The sequence below is a fragment of the Barbus barbus genome (assembly GCF_936440315.1).
Source record: "Barbus barbus genome assembly, chromosome: 27".
NCBI classification, from domain to species: Eukaryota; Metazoa; Chordata; class Actinopteri; order Cypriniformes; family Cyprinidae; genus Barbus; species Barbus barbus.
In genome coordinates, this window is record NC_136755.1 from 16,065,072 (window position 1) to 16,085,122 (window position 20,051).

General features: G+C 37.6%; 1 protein-coding gene across 1 annotated transcript; it reads left to right on the forward strand.

The window, feature by feature from the left end:
- The first annotated feature begins 3,194 nt into the window (after positions 1 to 3,194).
- On the forward strand, positions 3,195 to 19,993 carry LOC306847065 (N-acetylneuraminate (7)9-O-acetyltransferase). The gene is made up of 18 exons (XM_079380813.1): positions 3,195 to 8,665; positions 9,890 to 9,986; positions 10,077 to 10,197; positions 13,463 to 13,501; positions 13,612 to 13,674; positions 13,762 to 13,806; positions 13,888 to 14,011; positions 14,091 to 14,293; positions 14,382 to 14,795; positions 14,899 to 14,988; positions 15,081 to 15,200; positions 15,927 to 16,083; positions 16,200 to 16,279; positions 16,363 to 16,464; positions 16,568 to 16,708; positions 16,779 to 16,856; positions 17,142 to 17,234; positions 18,170 to 19,993. The coding sequence occupies exons 1-18, from the start codon at positions 8,359 to 8,361 to the stop codon at positions 18,410 to 18,412; spliced, it is 2,517 nt and encodes an 838-aa protein (XP_079236939.1). The 5' UTR covers positions 3,195 to 8,358; the 3' UTR covers positions 18,413 to 19,993.
- Positions 19,994 to 20,051: the final 58 nt, after the last annotated feature.

The following is a 20,051-nucleotide window of genomic DNA, read 5'->3' on the forward strand; positions in this document are numbered from 1 at the left end:
GAGTTAAGTGCTTTAATGTTGGGGAAAAGATGTCTGACTTAAGTGGCCATTTTGAATGTCTGCCTGATTTTTAATTCACAAGCAAACAATTTCAATGTGTTTATTTTTGAAACATGAAATGGGTTTTCTATTTTATGCAAAGAATGGGTGTTTTGTTTCTTAGCAAATAATACTTTGAGTCTATTGCCAAATAGAGTTCATTTTCCTCTGTTTATAGTTATGACATGCTTTTCAGATGGCAAAATCTTTCTCACTTTTGAATCAAATAAAAAGGCAGTCACTGCAACTTGGCATGTTTGTATTTGTAGAGAATCCAAACATGTATATTTTTACACTGAAACGATAGCATTAAATGCTACACATTGTGTGTCCAGTCTTTTTATGTTTAACCAACATTCCCACTACTAACCAGGCAGCATAATTTATCACAGGGATCCAAATTTAATATGGGTCCCTTTACTATTAACTAAAACTGATTTCTTTTTGAATATCCCTCTCTAAAATATTTGGGGGTTAGTTTTTTGTCTGACACAGAAAAGTAAAAAAGTTGCCAAGTTTTGACTATTTAATATATTGGTAGAACCTGGTGAGGTTCAAGAGCGCAAACATTCAGACGTAGCTACTGTACATTTTTGTGAACGCACACTTCTGACCCAGAAATTAGCCCTGTGCAGACCAATTACAGACTCCCCTACCATAGATCCGTGCTGTGTCCAAACGTTTTCACTTATCCAATCCCCTAATGCACCTCAGTAATGTCCCACACTTGAGGTCTTGGCCATTTGTAGGTGTGTGCACATGACAGGAAAAAAAAGAAATTAAATGATTTTAGCAAATGGCTGCAATATAACAAAGAGTGAAAAATTTAAGGGGGTCTGAATACCTTCCGTACCCACTGTATGTGTGTATAACAAAAAGAAAATAAGTAGATAGAACATAAAAATAATAGAGAAGGCTAGTGTTTAAGGACTTTTTTTAAGAAAACAAGCAGTTAGAAAACGAATGGAGAGTGCAAGTGTTAGAGGGTCAAGTCAAGAAATAGATAAAATAGAATGACAATAGAGAGTGCTAGAGTTAGAGGGTCAAATAAAGATGGAAGACATGTGTTTTTAGCCATTTCTTGGAGATGGCCAGGATTCAGCTGCTCGGATTGAGTTGGGCCGGTCATTTCACCAGGAAGAAACAGTTAATGTAAAGTCTGTGAAAGTGTTTTTGTGCCTCTTTTGGATGGCACATTAATGCACCGTTCACTTGCAGAATGCAACCTTCTAGAGGGCACATACAGGTGCAACTCAAAAAAATTTGAATATGGTGAAAAAGTTCATTTGTTCTTGTAACATTTCAAAAAGTGAAACTTTCATATATTTTAGATTCATTTCGGTAAAACATTTCAAAAGTTTTTTTTATTTTGATGATTAGAGCTTACAGCTCATGAAAGTCAAATATCCAGTATCTCAAAATAGATCAATCAAAAAAAAGGATTTGCAAAACAGAAAAGTCCAAGTTCTTTAAAGTATATTCATTTATGCACTGCATACTTGGTCAGGGCTCCTTTAGCACAAATGACAGCATCAGTGAGGAATGGCATGGAAGCGATCAGCCTGTGGCTCTGCTGAGGCACTATTGAGCCTTCAGCTCGTCTGTATTAGTGGATCAACTGTTTCTCATCTTTCTCTTGAAAATATCCCATAGATTCCATATGGGGATAAAGTCAGGCATGTTGGCTGGCCAATCAAGCACAGTGATATCATGGCCAGCAAACCACTTGGAAGTGGTTTTGGCACTGTGGGCAGGTGCTAAAGTTCTGCTGGAAAAGGAAATCATAAAGCTTGTCAGCAGATGGAAGCATAAAGTGCTCCAAAATCTCCTGGTAGACGGCTGTATTGACTTTGGACTTGATAAAACACAATGGACCAACACCAGCAGACGTCACGGCACCCCAAATCATCACCGACTGCGGAAACTTCACACTGGACTTCAAGCAGCTTGGATTCTGTGCCTCTCCAGTCTTCATCAGACTCTGGGACCTTGATTTCCAAATGAAATGCAAAATTTACTTTTATCTGAAAAGAGGACTTTGGACCACTGAGCAACAGTCCAGTTCTTTTCTCCTTAGCCCAGGTTAGATGCTTCTGACGTTGTTTATGTTTCAGAAGTGGCTTGGTAGCTCTTTTCCTGAAGACATCTGAGCGTGGTGACTCTTGATGCACTAACTCCAGCTTCAGTCCACTCCTTGTGAAGCTCTCCCTAGTGTTTGAATCGGCTTTGCTTGACAGTATTCTCAAGCTTGAGGTCATCCCCGTTGCTTGAGCACATTTTCCTACCCAACTTTGCATTTAATATACTTTGCATTTAATAATTTGATACAGCACTCTGTAAACAGCCACACCTTTCAGTAATGACCCTCTGTGACTTACCCTCTTTGTGGAGGGCGTCAATGTTTGTCTTCTGGACCACTGCCAAGTCAGCAGTCTTCCCCATTATTGTGGTTTCAAAGAACAAGAAATACCCGGAATTTATACTGTAGGGATGGTCATTTATTGAAACTCAAAAGTAAATATTAATATTTTGAGATGCTGATTTTTGACTTTCATTAGCTGTAAGCTCTAATCATCAAAATTAAAACAAAGTTTTTAAATGTTTTACTTTATATGTAATGAATCTAAAATATATTAAAGTTTCACTTTTTGAAATAAATTACAAGAAAAAATTTACTTTTTCACTATATTCAAATTTTTTGAGATGCACCTGCAAGTCTGAAAAAGTAAGTAGACTTGTGGTTAAGTGCAGGTACTGGGACAGGCCTGATGTATGAATTGCCGCGTCTGGCCAGAAGATGGAGTCTGCAACACTTCTGGTGCTCACTCGTTTTCAAATAAAGGCTAGAATAGTCAGTCCTTCTGAAAGACTTCAAAACTAGAGTATTGTTCAGTATTACAGGGTTCCTACACATTTTCCATTTCAAAGTTCCATACTTTCCAGACTCAAATTTTCTAAACTATTTGAGTATATTTAATAGTTCATATAGCATTATTTTCACCTTTATATTTGGTATATAGTACAGTCATCTGTAAAAAAAATTCACAGGGTTTTTTTTTTTTTTAACTTATTTTCTCAAAGTGACAACATATAGAGCCCCTAAAATGAAAAAATAAAATAAAATACAGGCTTTTGCTGATTTTTTTTTTGCATGCTTACACATTACAGTTTCTAGTTGTATATAACCTATTTTCTTTTGTGCATCCCTGCCATCTTATTATAATTAAAACAAGAGCATATATGCACATGAATTACTAGAGATCTACTTGCTCAAAATTTGGCTTTCCTTATGATAGTCCCTCTAGTATCAAGGCCTAATGTCCAATTTAACACATCTTCTGTGGTGGAGGAGAAACCATGACACGAAATAGGCTGATGGCATAATACGGCTGCGTGTCTTGTCCTATTTGGGTGGTCATACTGTTGATCTTGTGCTATCATATGGAATTTCTCTCTATGATCTGGAGATAGTGGATAATGGGTTTTCTGATCATAAATGTGTTGTGTTTTCATATCATCAAACTCTTTGCAACTCAAAAAGCAGGTCCGTAAATCACGATTAATTAACTCTGCTACTAATATAGTTTTTCATCAGCTTTTTGTGATACTATGCAAGCTTTGGATGCAAACAAGTGTGAGGTGCAGAGGAGCTTTTGTCTGAGTTTAATTCTACATGTGTGAATGTCTTAAATATAGTGGCTCCTGTAAAGACCTTAAAACCTAAAGCAAGAGTTGACCCATGGATTGATGACAACATACGCTCCCTGAGGCAGTCTTGCAGAAGAGCAGAGCGTAGATGGAGGAAAGATAAGCTCCAGGTCTTTTTTGAAATATTGAGGGATTCATTGTTAAAATATCAAAAGGCCTTGAGAGCAGCTAGATCAAGTTATTTTACTATCACTAAAAATTATCATAGACCAAGAACTATTTTTACTGTTTTTAACGCTGTTATCAATCCATGGGTTTATGAGTATTCTGCTGCATCAAAGACACTGTGTGATGAATTTCTCACATTTTTTGTGAATAAGATCAGTGACATTAGATTGGGGATTCCGTGTCCCTCTTTTGATCCTTCTGTCTCTATAGCTTGTAAAGCGGAGTTCCAGCAATTTCTCTCTCCCATCTTCAAGAAATAGTGGGTCAATTAAAGCCGTCAGGCTCCTCAATGGATGCCATTCCTCCGTTTCTTTTGAAACAAGCTTTTAACGCAGTGGGGCCCTATCTTTTAAACATAATAAATCGATGTCTGGGAACATGTATGGTACCGGAAGCTTTAAAACATGCTATAATTCGGCCGTTACTAAAGAAACCAACCTTAGACTTAAATGTTTTGGCGAATTTTAGACCTGTTTCTAATTTGCCTTTTATTTCAAAGATTTTAGAGAAGACAGTGTTGCAACAATTGCAGAGTTTTCTGGAGAAAAATAAGGTATTCAAGCTTTTTCAGTCAGGTTTTAAAAAATATAATTCAACAGAGACTGCACTCCTAAAGGTTCTAAACGATGTGTTAATATCTGCCGATTCTGGGGTTTGCACCGTACTTATGTTGCTAGATCTGAGTTGGTATCAAAGGAGCTGCCCTTGAATGGTTTAGATCGTATCTTTCAAACAGGAAGTTCAATGTTAATATTGGGGAATATTCGTCGGAGGTTGCTGTTCTATCTTCTGATCTATTTTAGCTCCCATTTTATTCTCGTTATTAGGGTCTATTTTCAGAAAATATGGGTTGTCGTTCCACTGCTATGCGGACGACACTCAAGTATATTTTCCCTTAAAACCTATACAGGACCTAATACTGACGGATGGGAAACACTTAGGACTTGCCTATCTGACGTGAAAGCTTGGCTATCTTTAAATTTTCTCAATTTTAACGAGAATAAAACTGAAATCATAGTTTTTGGCAAATCTGATTCTTCTAGTCAAATAACCCTAGGAAATAACCCTAGGAAAGAACTTAGGTTTTGTGTTTGATGACGGTTTAAAATTTGACAGGCAGATAAACTCAGTGGTCAAATCCTGCTTTTTTTCAGCTTCGTCTTTTAGCTAAAGTAAAATCTATATTATCTTTTAATAACTTTGAAAAAATAATTCATGCTTTTTTAACATCTAGGCTAGACTATTGCAATTCACTGTACTACGGGAGTAGCCGATCAGCTTTATCCCGGTTACAGATGGTACAAAATGCCGCGGCAAGACTTCTGACATGTACTAAAAAACGGGACCATATTACTCCAGTGCTACGCTCTTTGCACTGGCTGCCTGTACGACACCGTATTGATTTTAAAATTCTACTCTTAGTTTTTAAATCTTTAAATGGTTTGGCACCTCCGTACCTTTCGGATTTACTGTCAGAACATCATCCAGTTGTGTCTCTCCGGACGTCTAATCAGCGATTGCTACGTATTCCAGTATCAAATCTGAAAAGTAGGGGTGACCGTGCTTTCTCAGTAGCGGCTCCCAGATTGTGGAATGCACTATACCCTCCAGTATTAGATTTGCTCCATCTATATCTGTTTTTAAATCTAGATTGAAAACGTATTTGTTTGAACTGGCATATGGTCAATGATGAAATGTAGTGCACTGTGTTTATTTGTTTTTAAATTGTTTTTATGATTTATTTGAGATCTCTACTATCTTTCCGTATTGGTGTAAAGCACTCTGGTCAACTGTTGTTGTGTTTAGTTGTGCTATAGAAATAAAATTGACATTGACATTTGCTAAGTTCATGGGTCTATAAAAAAAGACTGGAACTGTAAAAAAGTTTTCAAAACTTGTCTTTCATTAGGGCAGTATGTCATATTCTAAGTCCTTAGGTCTCCTTAACACATACTCTGTGATGGCCAAGAAACCACACAATGAAATGGGCTGATGCACAATAGGTGTCTCAATGTGCATTGTCCTGTATGCTAAGTTTAAAGGTTACCCAATTTTCTTTAAAGGTTTTTCTTTTTCCCCCATATTTTTCCAGACCTGCAAATTACAAAAATCAAATTCCATACTTTTCCAAACAGCATGGCCTGGCATTAAATGTTAAAAGGAGATGGTCTAGTACAGGGGTTCTCAAAGTCTACATTCAAAGGTCCAAATCTGAATTTTCATCAGTGTCAAAGGTCCGGAACAATTGGTTATTGAAAAACGTGTTTTTAATAAACATACATAACATATAACAAATAAACACTCATTTAAAAAAAAAAAAGGTTCCCTTTGCATTCAAAATACTTTAATAACAAGTGCAAAAGTGGCAAAACAATTAATTTAAGTGTCAGCAGTAGAAGTCGACCTATAATGTTTTTTCTCTGGCCAATGCCGATATTTAGAAATCAGGGCAGCCTATGGCCGATATATGATGCTGCTTTTTGGGTCGATTTTCTCTTTTTTTCCCTTTATATCAAAAGAGAGTTTGCGTAAATGGTTATTGCAGGGCACAAGATAGTAATAGTAGTAGTAGTAGCCTAATTCATAGTAATAATATATGGCTCAAAACTTAAGCACCTTCTCAAAACAGTTCTGAAGCATGCTTTTTTGTTTATGTTTGCTGACAGACACCAGTGTTTCCCGCAGACTAGCAAATGCAAGTTGATTCTCTGCCAGCAGGAGGCGCTGTTGGAGCGTGATATATAGCTGTTTCCCCGGTAACGACTGTAATCAAATAAGCGCTACTTTATCAGTCATTACAGGAAAGACCAAATGAAAATTGGCATCAAAGCTTTTCTGAAGAAAACGGACGGTTCTTTTAAAAGATACATTCATATAAAAACACCCGCGCAGCATTTTATTTTTGAAACGCGCAGTGCTCAGTTTATTCAACAAAGTATAAATCTTTTGTAAAATCTATTTGTAGCGGTCAGTTTTGATATTGTGACAAGCCGCCACAAATAAATGTATACACTGGGCACTGCTATAAGACAAATTGCCATAATATAAGTGATAACAAAACAAAAAAATAAAAATATTAGCGGTGAAATGTCGCCGATTATGTCAAACGTCATACGCTCACTGGATGTCATGATGACAACAAATGTCATGAAGGAAAAGTTTCAATATCTCGCCTGCAATTTCGGACCTTCTCCAAAAATACATAAAAAAAATAAGAATAAATAAACAAATGATTTACACGTTTAACGTGCGTTTGTCAAAGTAGGAAATATAATTAGTGTTCTTGAAATATGAAATAGAAGCGGGTCCGGATTGAATTCCCTCCGGGTCCGGATCCGGACCGGAGTCCGGACTTTGAGAAGCACTGGTCTAGTAGGTACACATGTAAGAACACAAAAGGTTTCCCATTCGTCAGTTTAGCTTTAAGAAGGGTGCTCACGAACACCCCTTTTGTGGCCACTACACCCTTGTGTGCACTTCTGCCGAGCCTGTTCTGAGGCGAGCTCTGCAGCAGACTTCAACCCGACATTCAAAGCAGCATTACGTCATGAATGTGTGGTCTCAGTGGAAGACTGTGAGGGTTTAGGGTGCCATTTGGGACAGGGCCAAAGACTGCCTTTCAAGGATCCTTTGTGACATGGCAGCCAAGATTTACAGCCTAACTAGGAAGCATTGCATCCTTCCAGATGAGAAGGATCCTCTATAGTGGAGTAATTTATGGAATAGTGAATGAGGGTAGGGAGCCCAGACTTTAATATATGGGCGGGGCAAGGGGTAGTGGTACAGGGGCACAGAAATCAGCTAAAATCTGATTGGCTGCCTTAGTGCCTTTTTTCTGGATCATTATTGGTGGCTGGGAGCCACATAAATTCATTCTTAATTCTTGAAGGTTTCTTTGGTCTTTAAGATCTATGGTTCTAACACGTTTTGACTGTTCAATATCAATGTTATTAAATAGAAATTGAAATCATATAAGATTTGCTAGTGATAAACTAAACCGGTTAGTATCATATAAGAATTGCCCCTCCCAATATTTCTTTTGATTGACAATTTCTCACACCCTCAGAAACAGTTAAAACTGTGCTCATCTTACACAACACAATGTTTAGTCCCAACCAGAATAACTTGATGTGCAAGATACCAAGTGAACTATAAGCTATGCATTGTGTTCATTGTTGAGGAAGGCATGTCTAATTCAGCAAAGCATTTAAAGGCTGTGTGTTTTGATCAAACACATTATATTGGTTGAGGCGGTTCAGCAGATAGAGGGAAACAGTTCAAAGTTGAACAAGTTTTGGTTTGCTCCAGTTTGACAAGTGGGCAGGATACTGAAAAAAGACTGAACGAAACTTAAGCAGTTAGTTTGGGAAAGTCGGTGAGATTTCTTTAAAGCGTTGGAAGGCAGAAGAAAGCAATCAGGGAACAGTAAAACCTGATGTAGATATGGTAGTAGAAGCAACCGCAGCAGAAGGAGCGCAATCGAACTCCAACCAACCTGCTCTGCTGGAGACAACAAAAGCTGAGGCGCACACGGGGAGCGAGCACGCGCCGCTCGGATCCGACTCCGTCAGCTTCGCCGCAGATCGTCTGTCTGCCTGGTGTCATGGAGGAGCCAAGATGGCGGTCCTGGCCTATAGCCTAGGCAAACGGGAAATAAATCAATATTTCAGCATCAAAAATGCTAAATTGCTGTCTGTCGCCGCTGTCGTGCTTCTCACTGTGTTTCACACGGCTTCTCGACATTATGGAGGTGAGTGTTTGTGTGGCGGTTTGTGAGAAAGAACTGCGTGTTTGTGTTAGCATCAATGCTAATGCTGTCATGTTTTCAGGGAGCGTGTGCGCGTGTCTGTCACTTCTAGATAACAGCTGCAGCTTTGCTCGTGAACATACTAATAAACTGTGATCGTTTTGTTAAAACGGGTGTGTATTTGGCGTAATTTTATCACTAAGCATCGCATTTACCTGTTATAGATTTTAGCTAATCAATATCAGATCAAACCCAGTGTTGTCGCCCAGCTGATCTGTTATCAGGGTTGCATTTCCAGTTAGACTTCATTCTTTGACGCACAGCGCCCAGTAGGCCGTATCTTAAAAACAGGTGCCAGGTAGTATTTTGGATGGACATTATAGGCGTGTCTGATGCCCAAAAATAGATAGGCTAAGAGCTTCACTAGATTTTGAAATCCAGTCAAACGCATGTAAATTAGTATATTTAAGGTCGATTACAGGTCGAACACAGTCCTGCTTGTGTTGCTGAAATTGAAGCATAAAATTGTTATTGGTCATATCTTATGTTGGCATGTTCAGGTGATATTATTGTCCTTAATACTATAAGGATTGCACAATGAACATATAATCTTCTTTTATAATCAGCGATGAGCCCTAAAAAAATGGGCTCATTTTTATTATTCATAAAAAATGAATATTTTTGTTTACATCATTTACTTGCTATGCTGAAAATGATTTGAAATGTATAGATATGGTCTAAATATGTAATGTAAGCAAACATTCTATTCTCCTTTCCATGCTGGCATAGAAGCTGTATGAGAGGCACATGGAGGAACAAAATATTGAAACTGAACAGCCTTTATACACTATTTTTAATTCTTTGTTTATGTTGTGCACTTATCGGATGGACATATTTGGCCATTGTGGTTTTGCTGAATTCACATGAACCTTGTAATGCTGATTTGGTGCTTATTTGTATAATCTGAGAGAAAAACAGTTGCGCTGTTTAATATTTTTATGGAAACTGATGCATTTTTTTCAGAATTTTTTTGTTGAATAAAAAGGAACACCATTTATTTGGAAAATACATTTTAACTATGGTAAAGTCTTTACTGCTTTACTGCACCCTTGCTTAATACAGAATAATAATTAATTTCTTTCACAAAAATAAAATCTTTCTAACCCCTAACATAATTATATTCTTGAATTTGGTTTAGTCACTATAATTATGCATAGTTTCTTTCAGGCATTGACACATGTGACTGGCTTTTATCCAGTGGACGTTTTTTTGGGGACAATGTATGGCAGCCCTACGGCTGCATGCTACACAAGTACAAAAGCACGTAAGTCATGTTGTGATTGTTAATGTACCTCAGTGACATGTGGGATAGAAAAGTGGGCTGGAATTTACAGTCCTTTTTATTGTCTTTCAGTGAAGCAAAATTTTGCCTCCGAGAGAAGAGAATAGCATTTGTAGGAGACTCTAGAATACGTCAGCTCTTCTATTCTTTCATCAAAATGATGAACCCTGAGGTGAAAGAAGTTGGAAACAAGGTTTGTTGTTGCTATTCATTTCAGTAAGCCTTTTTTGGTTAACTGATATAATGATTCAGACCAGAGTGAGTATTTACTTCAAAGTCGTAGGATGGCCCCCAAGCAAATTGTGACTTTAATAAATGTGCCATTCAAAGGATGCAGTTAAATTAAAAAGGAAAGGGTGTAATTGTTCCTGTTTACCAGTGTTACCACTGATATTTCAAAATATGCCCCCCGAACAAAAGCAGTTGTGTATAGACACTAACCTGGGCATAGGTATTTTTGGTTGTGGCAGACCTTTATAATTTTTTATGACTTTTATAAAACATGATTCACGTTTTACAAGTCAAGTCCCACGCTAGATGTTTTCTCTCTTTCGAAAGCTGTTTCACTTGTATGTACATCAAAATAGTGAAGAAAAAGGTGGCCACTATTTCTGCTTTAACATGCTGACTTTAATTTTTCAATGCTCCAATGGGTCCACACTGATTTTCATAGACTGAAATTGCATGGCGCCCTCCACAGATATGATTTCAGCATGGAAATTTAAAATACTCTTTACTGTCACCATGTCTCTCAAACAAACACAGTTATGCGCTCGTGGAAGAAAATGTACGGTACTCTTCAGATCACAATTCAGTAGAGAATTAATAGAAATGTTATTCTGTGTAAAGAACATGTGAGAATAGTCTGTTCTTAAAGGGGTCATCTGATGCAAAATTCACTTTTCAAGTTGCTTGAACATAAATGTGTTGGAAGTGTGTGTACACATCCATCCTATAATGATAAAAATCCACCCAGTGTTTTTTTTTTTTTTTAATCCCTATTTTAAAATCCCCTTTCTCAAATCAGGCTGTTCTGAGAGCCCTGTCAGAATGACGTAGTTCTGTACAGACCGCTCCCGCCACGATAGTTGATTGACAAGGCCGTCTTACCTTAGACTCACCCTGAGTGAGCTGTCATCCATCCACCATTGTGTCGACTCCGGTGCAGGGGAAGACAAGAACGTCTCTGATTAAGAGAGTGAGGTATTCTGTTGTTGGATGTAATAATGAATATAGCAGTCGTCATTTACTCCTGACATCTGAGCCGCTGAAGATGCAGAGGATTAACGTTACTTTCGCTTCTAAGGGAATGCGCCGATCTGCCTAAACGCATCTATGTTCGCGCGAATCATTCGTGATCCAGCTTCATCTACAGAAGAAGTGAGTATAAGGGTTTTTAGTTTTGTTTTTTTGAATCTTTGCAAATCGCCTTTCCTAATGTACTAGTTAGCCAGTTTCGCGGCTAAAGTAAACCGTACTGCTCGTCACTCCACGGAAGATAGGGTCAGCAGAGCTCATTAGCATTTAAAGCAACATGGACTAAAAAACAGCTTGCTGAAAACAGAGCTGATTTTCACTGGGTAAAAAAGGTGTTTGAGGAATTTTAACCAAAGTTATAGACTTCATTAAGACCCTAAAGAATCATATCAACTTGTGCAAAATAGGCATCCGATGACCCCTTTAAATACCAACAATAACAATTCATTCACTCTTCTCTTTTGCGGAAAAAGTCCTCTACTTCGGTGTTTTTACGCTCATGTTCTGTACAGTCTTCTGAGCTTTTAGCGCCACCGCGTCGACCATTTGGGTAACAGCAGTTGCTCTGGCCATGTGATGTAATGCTCCAATCTTATTGGACAGCCCTGTTTTCGGTTTGCGAAACTGAAAAAAACTATTTCCTTTTCTCTGCGCAAATGTTCGCGGCCTATGTGGAAGCATTCATAGGAAGCTGTTGTTTTATTCCATCGCGTCCGAAATTCGTTTTGTTTCACTCAGTGTGGTAAAGCCTTTATAAACATCATATATGACCCTGGACCACAAAACCAGTCATAAGTAGCACGTCTATATTTGTAGCAATAGCCAAAAATACATTGTAAGGGTCAAAATTATTGATTTTTCTTTTATGCCAAAAATCATTAGGTAAAAATCATATTAAGTAAAGATCATGTTCCATGAAGATATTTTGTAAATTTCCTACCGTAAATATATCAAAACTTAATTTTTGATTAGTAATATGCAATGCTAAGATATTCATTTGGACAAATTTAAAGGCAAGTTTCTAAATATTTAGATTTTTTTTTCCAGATTGTCAAATAGTTGCATCACAGGGTCTTGTAAATCAGTCACCTGCTGCTCGAGGGCATCCAGACAGCCAGTGTGTTCACTGATCACTTTTTTTCTGCTCTCTCTGTTCCCCGATTAAAAAGTCAACTTTAGAGCATATATTATGGATTGTAGTCATGTGAGAGGCGAATTCGGTGCGCATTGCTGCTAATTCAGCCTTCAAAATGTCCTCAAATAGCTTTTTAGTGACTGCCATATTGTCACGGAGCTCAGCTAATGTGCGACTTGGCTCATGAAAGCGTCACGTGATTCCCTCCCCAAAGTGACACCTGTCTGATACAAAAAAAAAAAAAGTCACTCCCCTAGTTTCTCTTGCTCCAAATTAAATGTCACTAGTACTAAAAAAAAATTGTCTGGCTTTAATGATAATTAATCATTATTAATGATAATTTATATAATTATTAAATATTAACTTTAGTTTCGAATCTCGCTGGGTCACTTGCGAGAAGTGAATTATACTTGCTCTGGAAAGCATGTGATAGGTTGTTCGCCACTGATGTCACACGTTCATGTATGTGCAAGTGCTCTACAAACTCAGGATCAAAGTCTGAGTTGACAAAGAAAGTTGATGATCAGCATCATGGTACCAACAAAGCGGATTGGAGTGGTTTGGTTTTGTCAACTCGAAACTGATCCTGTAACTGAATTTGTTCAGCTACCATCATGGTAGGCCCCAGAAGTTGCAGTTGTCTTTTCTTCCCTGTTGTGACACACATCTGGGTAAAATGGCTTCTCTGAGAAAATAATGTAGGGCGGGACTTGACTTTGTTCATCGGGAATTTATTTGATCATTGTTGTTAGAATGTGAGTGTCAGTTTGAAGGGTAGACTTTATTGTTTTATTGTCTTAGAGGTGAGATGTCGTTGCAAGTAGGAAGGGAAGTTATTTTTATTAAAGTTTGAGGCACTTGAATTTTGAAAAGAAATAAATAAAAATAAATTAATTAATGCACATGGATAAGTTATTTATAATAATCACTGCAATATCCCATTAAAACAATGGTGACTTTAAGGCAAAATTAATAAGAACTATAATAAAGATATCATTTATTTTGTTTTTATTTATTTAATTATATATATTTTTTTTTTCCTTGTTCTTCTCAATTGTTCCACCAGCATGAAAACATCCCTTTTGTAGATGGTGATTCCACTGTCGTAAGTATTTTTAATTAGTTGTGTCCTGTACAGCAGAGAGTTTTTTTGAGCCGTGATCCTTCACAGTTATTAATTATTATATAACAACTCAGAATATGTTTACATTTTAGGACTTCCTGTGGTATGCTGAGGTGAACAATTCCTTGAAGGAGCAGTTGATGTTATGGACAGAGGTAAAGACAATTAAATTGTACTGGACAGAAAGCAGGCAAGTTATTAAATCACAAGCTTAAAATCTGACCTCATCTCAATAATTCTAGGGATCTGCTTCCAAACCACATGTCATCATCATCGGTGCTGCTACGGTGAGTTCCTTTTTGCAGTCATAATGCATTCAGGTGCTGTTTTTGAAAATCTTTCTCATGTCTGATTGTGGTTTCCAACAGTGGTCCATTAAGTTGCACAACGGCAAGAGTGAGGCGCTCTTTCAATACAAAGCGAACCTCACGGCCATATCAGACACACTGGAAAAACTAGCAGAGCACAGTGAAGTCTATTGGGTTCTACAAGGTGAGTTTTGAAATTCAGATCCTCTGGAATGATGGCTTCACATTTTTGTCTCATGTTTTTGTCTTGCCTGTTTGTATAGATCCTGTATATGAGGATGTGCTAAGTGACAGCCGAAAGATGATCACAAATGAGCAGATAAATCTGTACAACGAGGCAGCGGTTAGTACTCTGAATACCAGCAAAAAGAAGGTCAAGTTCTTAGAGGCCTCTCGACAAGCTGCTATGGAGACCATTTCCCAGTCGGTGGATGGCTTGCACCTTCCTGAGAGCACAAGAGATGTTGTAAGCCTCTGGTTGAGACTAGTTTTGTGATTTAATAATTCTATTTTATTCTTTTTACTTTTACGACTAACATTTACCCACTTCTCAGGGCGCCATGGTTCTGATGAACTCCATGTGCAACAAGATCTTGAAGCCCATTGACGGCTCTTGCTGTCAGAGTGCTCCTCCCCTAAGCATCCTTCAGAAGATAGCTGCTGGTCTCTTCCTGTTGTCCATCATCATCTTCCTCATCCTGGGCTATAGTAGACATCGTAAGAGCAGACATGTTCCTGATGTGGAGAGCGGAGAGGAGAAGAAACCCCCTGTTGTTTTGGGTCAACTCAATCCAAAGGGACCTTTACTGGCCATCTGCAAAATGAGCCTTATCATGTTGTACTTCTACCTGTGTGACAGGGCAGATGTTTTTATGAAGGAACAGAAATTCTATACACATTCTACCTTCTTCATCCCTCTCATCTACATCTTTGTCCTGGGCATCTTTTACAGTGAGAACAGCAAAGAGGTAGCGCAGGCTCTTGGGAAACTGTTCTAGTCTGAAAGAGAACTCAAATGCTGTTTAGATGTTCATATTGATATTCTTGTACAATTTTCATTTCTTTTTCCAGACGAAACTCCTGAACAGAGAGCAAACGGATGAATGGAAGGGCTGGATGCAGCTGGTTATCCTTATTTACCACTTTTCTGGAGCTAGCACTGTACGGTTATTAATAGCTAGGATTTATTAGCATTGGATTACTTTGCTTTACTCTGGTATTACTAGTGACTGCACTCTCCTTTGTTTTCTCAGTTTATACCTGTGTACATGCATGTCCGTGTCCTGGTAGCTGCGTATCTCTTCCAAACAGGATATGGACACTTCTCTTTCTTCTGGTTGAAGGGAGACTTTGGACTTTACAGAGTGTGTCAGGTACTTGTTGCCAGGCTCTGCTTATCTTGTGTTTCCATATGCAAGGGTGACTGAGTGACTGTTATATGGTCTTCTTCTAAAATGAGAAGGCAAAGTCCCCTGTCAGTTTTTTTTTTTTTTTTTTTCGTTTCATTTGACGTTTCAAAATAATTTTATACTTCATTTAATAATTTCAAAAGAAATTACTACTTTAATTCAGCGAATGTGCATACATTTCTTTTTTAATAAATAATGCAGTTTTTCTAAGCATAATTCTATTGACCTCAAACTTCCAAACAGTATATTATTATTATATTTATTAAAGCCAAAATCACAATATGACATGATTTAATATTATACAGCATTATGAATAGTTATTTATGATAAAATATTAACCATTTAAAAAAATTTTTTTTACATTTATTCAAAAAATATTAACTAGAATAATAGTTACTTATAAAACTTATTTTAAAAAATTTGAACTGTCATTTATTGTTTTTAATTGTCATCTTCCATATGGATTATTGCTAGATCATAGTTGATCTCTAGATAATTGTTTTGTTGACTTTCTTTTATTGTGCAATGTGGAACAAATTGTTGCTACAATGTAGATGTGACCATATTGCTTATCAATGTAAATAATAATAATGGCAAGTTTGGCAACATTTAGAGGAAAAAGCTTTATTGTAATAATGCATAACTGCACAGTAAGATAGAAATAATACATCCTCTCTGTCTGTCTTTTAGGTTCTCTTCAGGCTTAACTTCCTTGTGGTGGTGCTGTGTCTGGTTATGGACAGGCCTTATCAGTTTTATTACTTTGTGCCTCTTGTCACCTTTTGGTTTGCAGTTATTTATGCTACAATGGCGTTGTGGCCACAGATTCTTCAGAAGCAAGCCAATGGTAATTGAAGTCATGCTGTTAATCATTTAATAGACACAAAAAATCCTAAAATAATTTTTAAATATATACAATAAATCAAGCCTTGAAACATAGTTTTCCATTTTAATTATGTACAGGTAGTGCATTCTGGAATCTGGCACTATTGTTGAAACTTCTGGGTTTGCTTATTTTCATCTGCTTCTTTGCATACTCACAGGTGAGTTTCTCTCTTACAGTAGGACTGTTAAGACTAGTTTTGATATAAATACATGCATTTTAAATCTTTCGCATTTGTTGCAGGAACTATTTGAGGCTGTTTTTTCTTTGTGGCCTGTTTCAAAGCTCTTTGAGCTGCAAGGTAGAATCCATGAGTGGTGGTTCAGATGGAAACTAGATCGATTTGTATGTAAAAATCCTTTCTTTTGAATTGATAAGAACTGTAAAATGTTTGCCAGTTTCACATCTTGAAGTAGGCCTAACAGATTTCTTCTCTTTTGGATGCTAGGCTGTGATCAATGGGATGCTCTTTGCTTTCGTATACCTGCTGCTGCAGAAATGTCAGCTGCTGTCTGAAGGCAAAGGAGAGCCTCTCTTCTCCAACAACATTTCCAACTGTCTGCTCTTCGTCTCTGTGGTGTCTTTTATGGTAAGACTTTTTCTATTTCTCTCTGAAAATAGCAATCTGACTTCTTTACAATTGATTCTTTTGTTCCCAGACATACTCCATTTGGGCCAGTGGGTGCAAAAACAAGTCTGAGTGTAATGAGATGCATCCATACATTTCAGTCGTCCAGGCAAGTACCCATTCTACTATGTGCTCTTTATAATAATGTTCTCTTGCACACTTTTAACTATGGATGATTTAAGCAAAACATGAAAAAAATAAATTAATAAATATGACTGTTCATAACCACACTAACCTTCATCAGAGTTCATTCAGACAGTCATATAGCCTTTGTGGGAACAGAAAGAACTTTTGTAACCTAAAATAATGGATCCCTTTCAATGGGCTTTTTGTTTCGTTCTGTTGTGTCTATGAGACGGCTGACTTTTCATCGCTGTGCTTTTTCTGCCCACAGATTCTGGCTTTCATTTTGATCCGGAATATTCCTGGTTATGCTCGCTCTTTGTACAGCTCGTTCTTTGCATGGTTTGGAAAGATCTCCCTAGAGGTGAGACCGTACAAGCTTTACTGCAAACAAACTTTTAAAAGCTTTATTGCCAGTGTCATGTTTATGCATATTCTTAGTATACTGTCTATTAGGATTGACATTTCCAACTCATTCCTCTTTGATTAAGATTAGGGGTATGATTTTCGCTTCGGTGTGAGGGATCCCGGACGAGCCCCCAATTTCATGTTATGCCCCGTCTAGGGTAAAGGGATAGCAAAGAGAGTAAGATAAAAAAGATAGTAAAGTTCTTTTTGAAACACGAATGAGCAATGTTTTAGTGAGCACAATAGTTTTACAATACAATTGGGAGAATTTAGTTTGCTCTAGATCAAAAATTTAAATAAAATACAATCATTTCCCTACCTCCCTATCCAAAAAACAATCAAAGGTTCCAACAAAAAATGGCGTCTCCCTTCCTCCTCAAAATATTATGCACAATTATTTACAACATTGCGCAAACAGGGGCAATCCAGAATCAAAGTCAATAAATGTGCGGTAGTCGGTATTACAAAGTTGGCTAAGCAAACTAACAAACAAACAGTCTCGCACAGGCAAACACTCAAATGAACACACAATGATACTCTCAGTATTACTAACATGGTCTGTAACTAACTAGCAACGTCGAGCAGAGCGTAAACAGCAAGTGAGAACTAAGCTGATGCAGGAAGTAATGAAGGAGGCTTTTACAGGCACCTAGGAGTCAGCTGACTGGGCATGGCATAGCACCAATTAGACTGCAGGAACCAATTGGTCTTCTTCATGGACATTGACCCACAAACACCTCCCAAAACAAAAGAAAACACAGAAATAGAACAAAAGGGACATGCATTTACAGTAAAATACTGTCCAATGCAAATACATGTTTAAAAATGCTGGAAATAAACTATTCCACCGTTTTGAAATCATTCTAACATGCTTCCTGTTTTCTCCACCAGCTCTTCATATGCCAGTATCATATTTGGCTGGCAGCGGACACCAAGGGCATCCTGGTCCTCATTCCTGGAAACCCCACTTTAAACATTATCGTCAGCACATTCATCTTTGTCTGTGTAGCTCATGAAATTTCTCAGATCACCAATGACTTGGCCCAGGTGGCCATTCCTAAAGAGAGCGGGCCTTTACTGAGGAGACTGCTGGGAGCAGGAGTCTTTCTAGTGCTGGTACTGATACTGTCCTAGAATTAATCATCCAGGGCAATCAGAGACAGTAGCACACCTTGTCCGCTGAGGATCCTAATGGAGCTGTCTGTATAAAATAAGGAAACTTGACCAGCCTAGAACATGTTTTCTCTTGGATTTGATCCAGGGAATTCTTACAGCATGGGCCTGTATACAAAACTCAAGCTGGAACAGAAGCCAAGGACCTTGGAGCAGAAGCAATTCAGATGATCAAACAAGGATTCTTAAAGCAGGATGTTTGCAGTAGACAAATAACATGTACACCTGTGCTCTGTCCTCTCTCATAGCTCTGAGAAGTGTTTTATGGACAGTATTTAATAATTTATGTTTATATTTTATACAGGGGTATGTGTTTGTGTGTCCTCATTGTCTCCCAGTTCTCAGTTTTTGTACAGGATGCCCATGACTGCAAAATGTGAAGGAGTAATACATTCCTGCCTTTCACCTTGTAAATTTGACAGAACTGCATCGGCTTGTGCGCCAAATGTTTCCATACAAACCGTAATTTACATTCATATCACACCAGCAGCTTTATCCTTTAGGTGAACAACCTCTTGTGAAAATGAAACCTTTGGATTATCGAAAGGTAAACATCCCATTTATGTGCCGTCATAAACTCAATGGCTGTGAATTTGTTCACACTACTAATGGAATCCATAAGCATGTGCTGCTTCCATCAGAATGTTTTCCAGAAGTCGATTGTTTGCTCAGTTAATTTTGGCTGGATGCTGGAGGAGCTTTTGATGTGAAAAGATAAACTTGAATTATCAAGACAAAAGAAGTCATGCGCTTTGATCATAACACGATGCCCTCTTTCGATTGCACTGAGCGGGGCTTTTTCCTGCAAACTTGGGAGTCATTTGAGCCAGTTATCGTTCGGTTGTCTTACCACATGGGTTTACTCAGTTCATAAGAATACAGCTTAATGTTAGAGCCAGCTTTGTCTATGATCAGTGACCTCATTATTTATTGTTTAATGTATGTCTTCATATCCTCAAACTGCTTGAAATGCAGCCTGATGTTTATGTTCAACTTGATTAAAAAAAATATATATTACATGTAAAAAGAGTTTAAATTGAATTATCAGTTTACTGATAATGCTGTAAATAGATCCGTCTTTATGTGCCATTGAGAGACAAAGGCGTATTGTTTCAATAGTGGTACTCCATTCTAGTTACTGACATTTTGGCTACAAAAGTTGCATTTACTATGAAACTATCACATTTTTAAAGCTACTTTTCATAGCAGTTCAATATATGTGAATTTAAAAGCAACTGCCAGGTATATTCATACTGTTTTTTTTTTCCCATTAGTGAAAATGCTTTTTTTTTTCTAAGCAAAGCAAAATTTGTACAGTGTGCCATGAACTGGCACATCCATGCAACTGTTTTTTTTTCTTTCAAACGCCTTATGTTCATAAATCAAATTATTTGTATAGTTTGCTATAAGTTTTATTTAAAGAAACCCCAAAGGCCTCATTGTGTACAGAGTTATGTTGAAATGTGAAAATACTCGTTTAATTTGGAAATGCCTTCATATTGTACAGTCAATGTTGATGATAAACCCCTTCTCAAAAATGTGATTTTATTCATCTTCATTTTGGTTTAAATGTCTTCCACTCACATCCCCAGAACAAACA

Coding starts and splice junctions, on each gene's coding strand:
- LOC306847065 (XM_079380813.1), top strand. CDS start 8,359: ATGGTAGTAGAAGCAACCGCAGCAGAAGGAGCGCAATCGAACTCCAAC. Junction 16,465..16,567: donor GATGGAAACTAGATCGATTT/GTATGTAAAAAT, acceptor TTTGGATGCTAG/GCTGTGATCAATGGGATGCT. Junction 16,709..16,778: donor TCTCTGTGGTGTCTTTTATG/GTAAGACTTTTT, acceptor TTTTGTTCCCAG/ACATACTCCATTTGGGCCAG.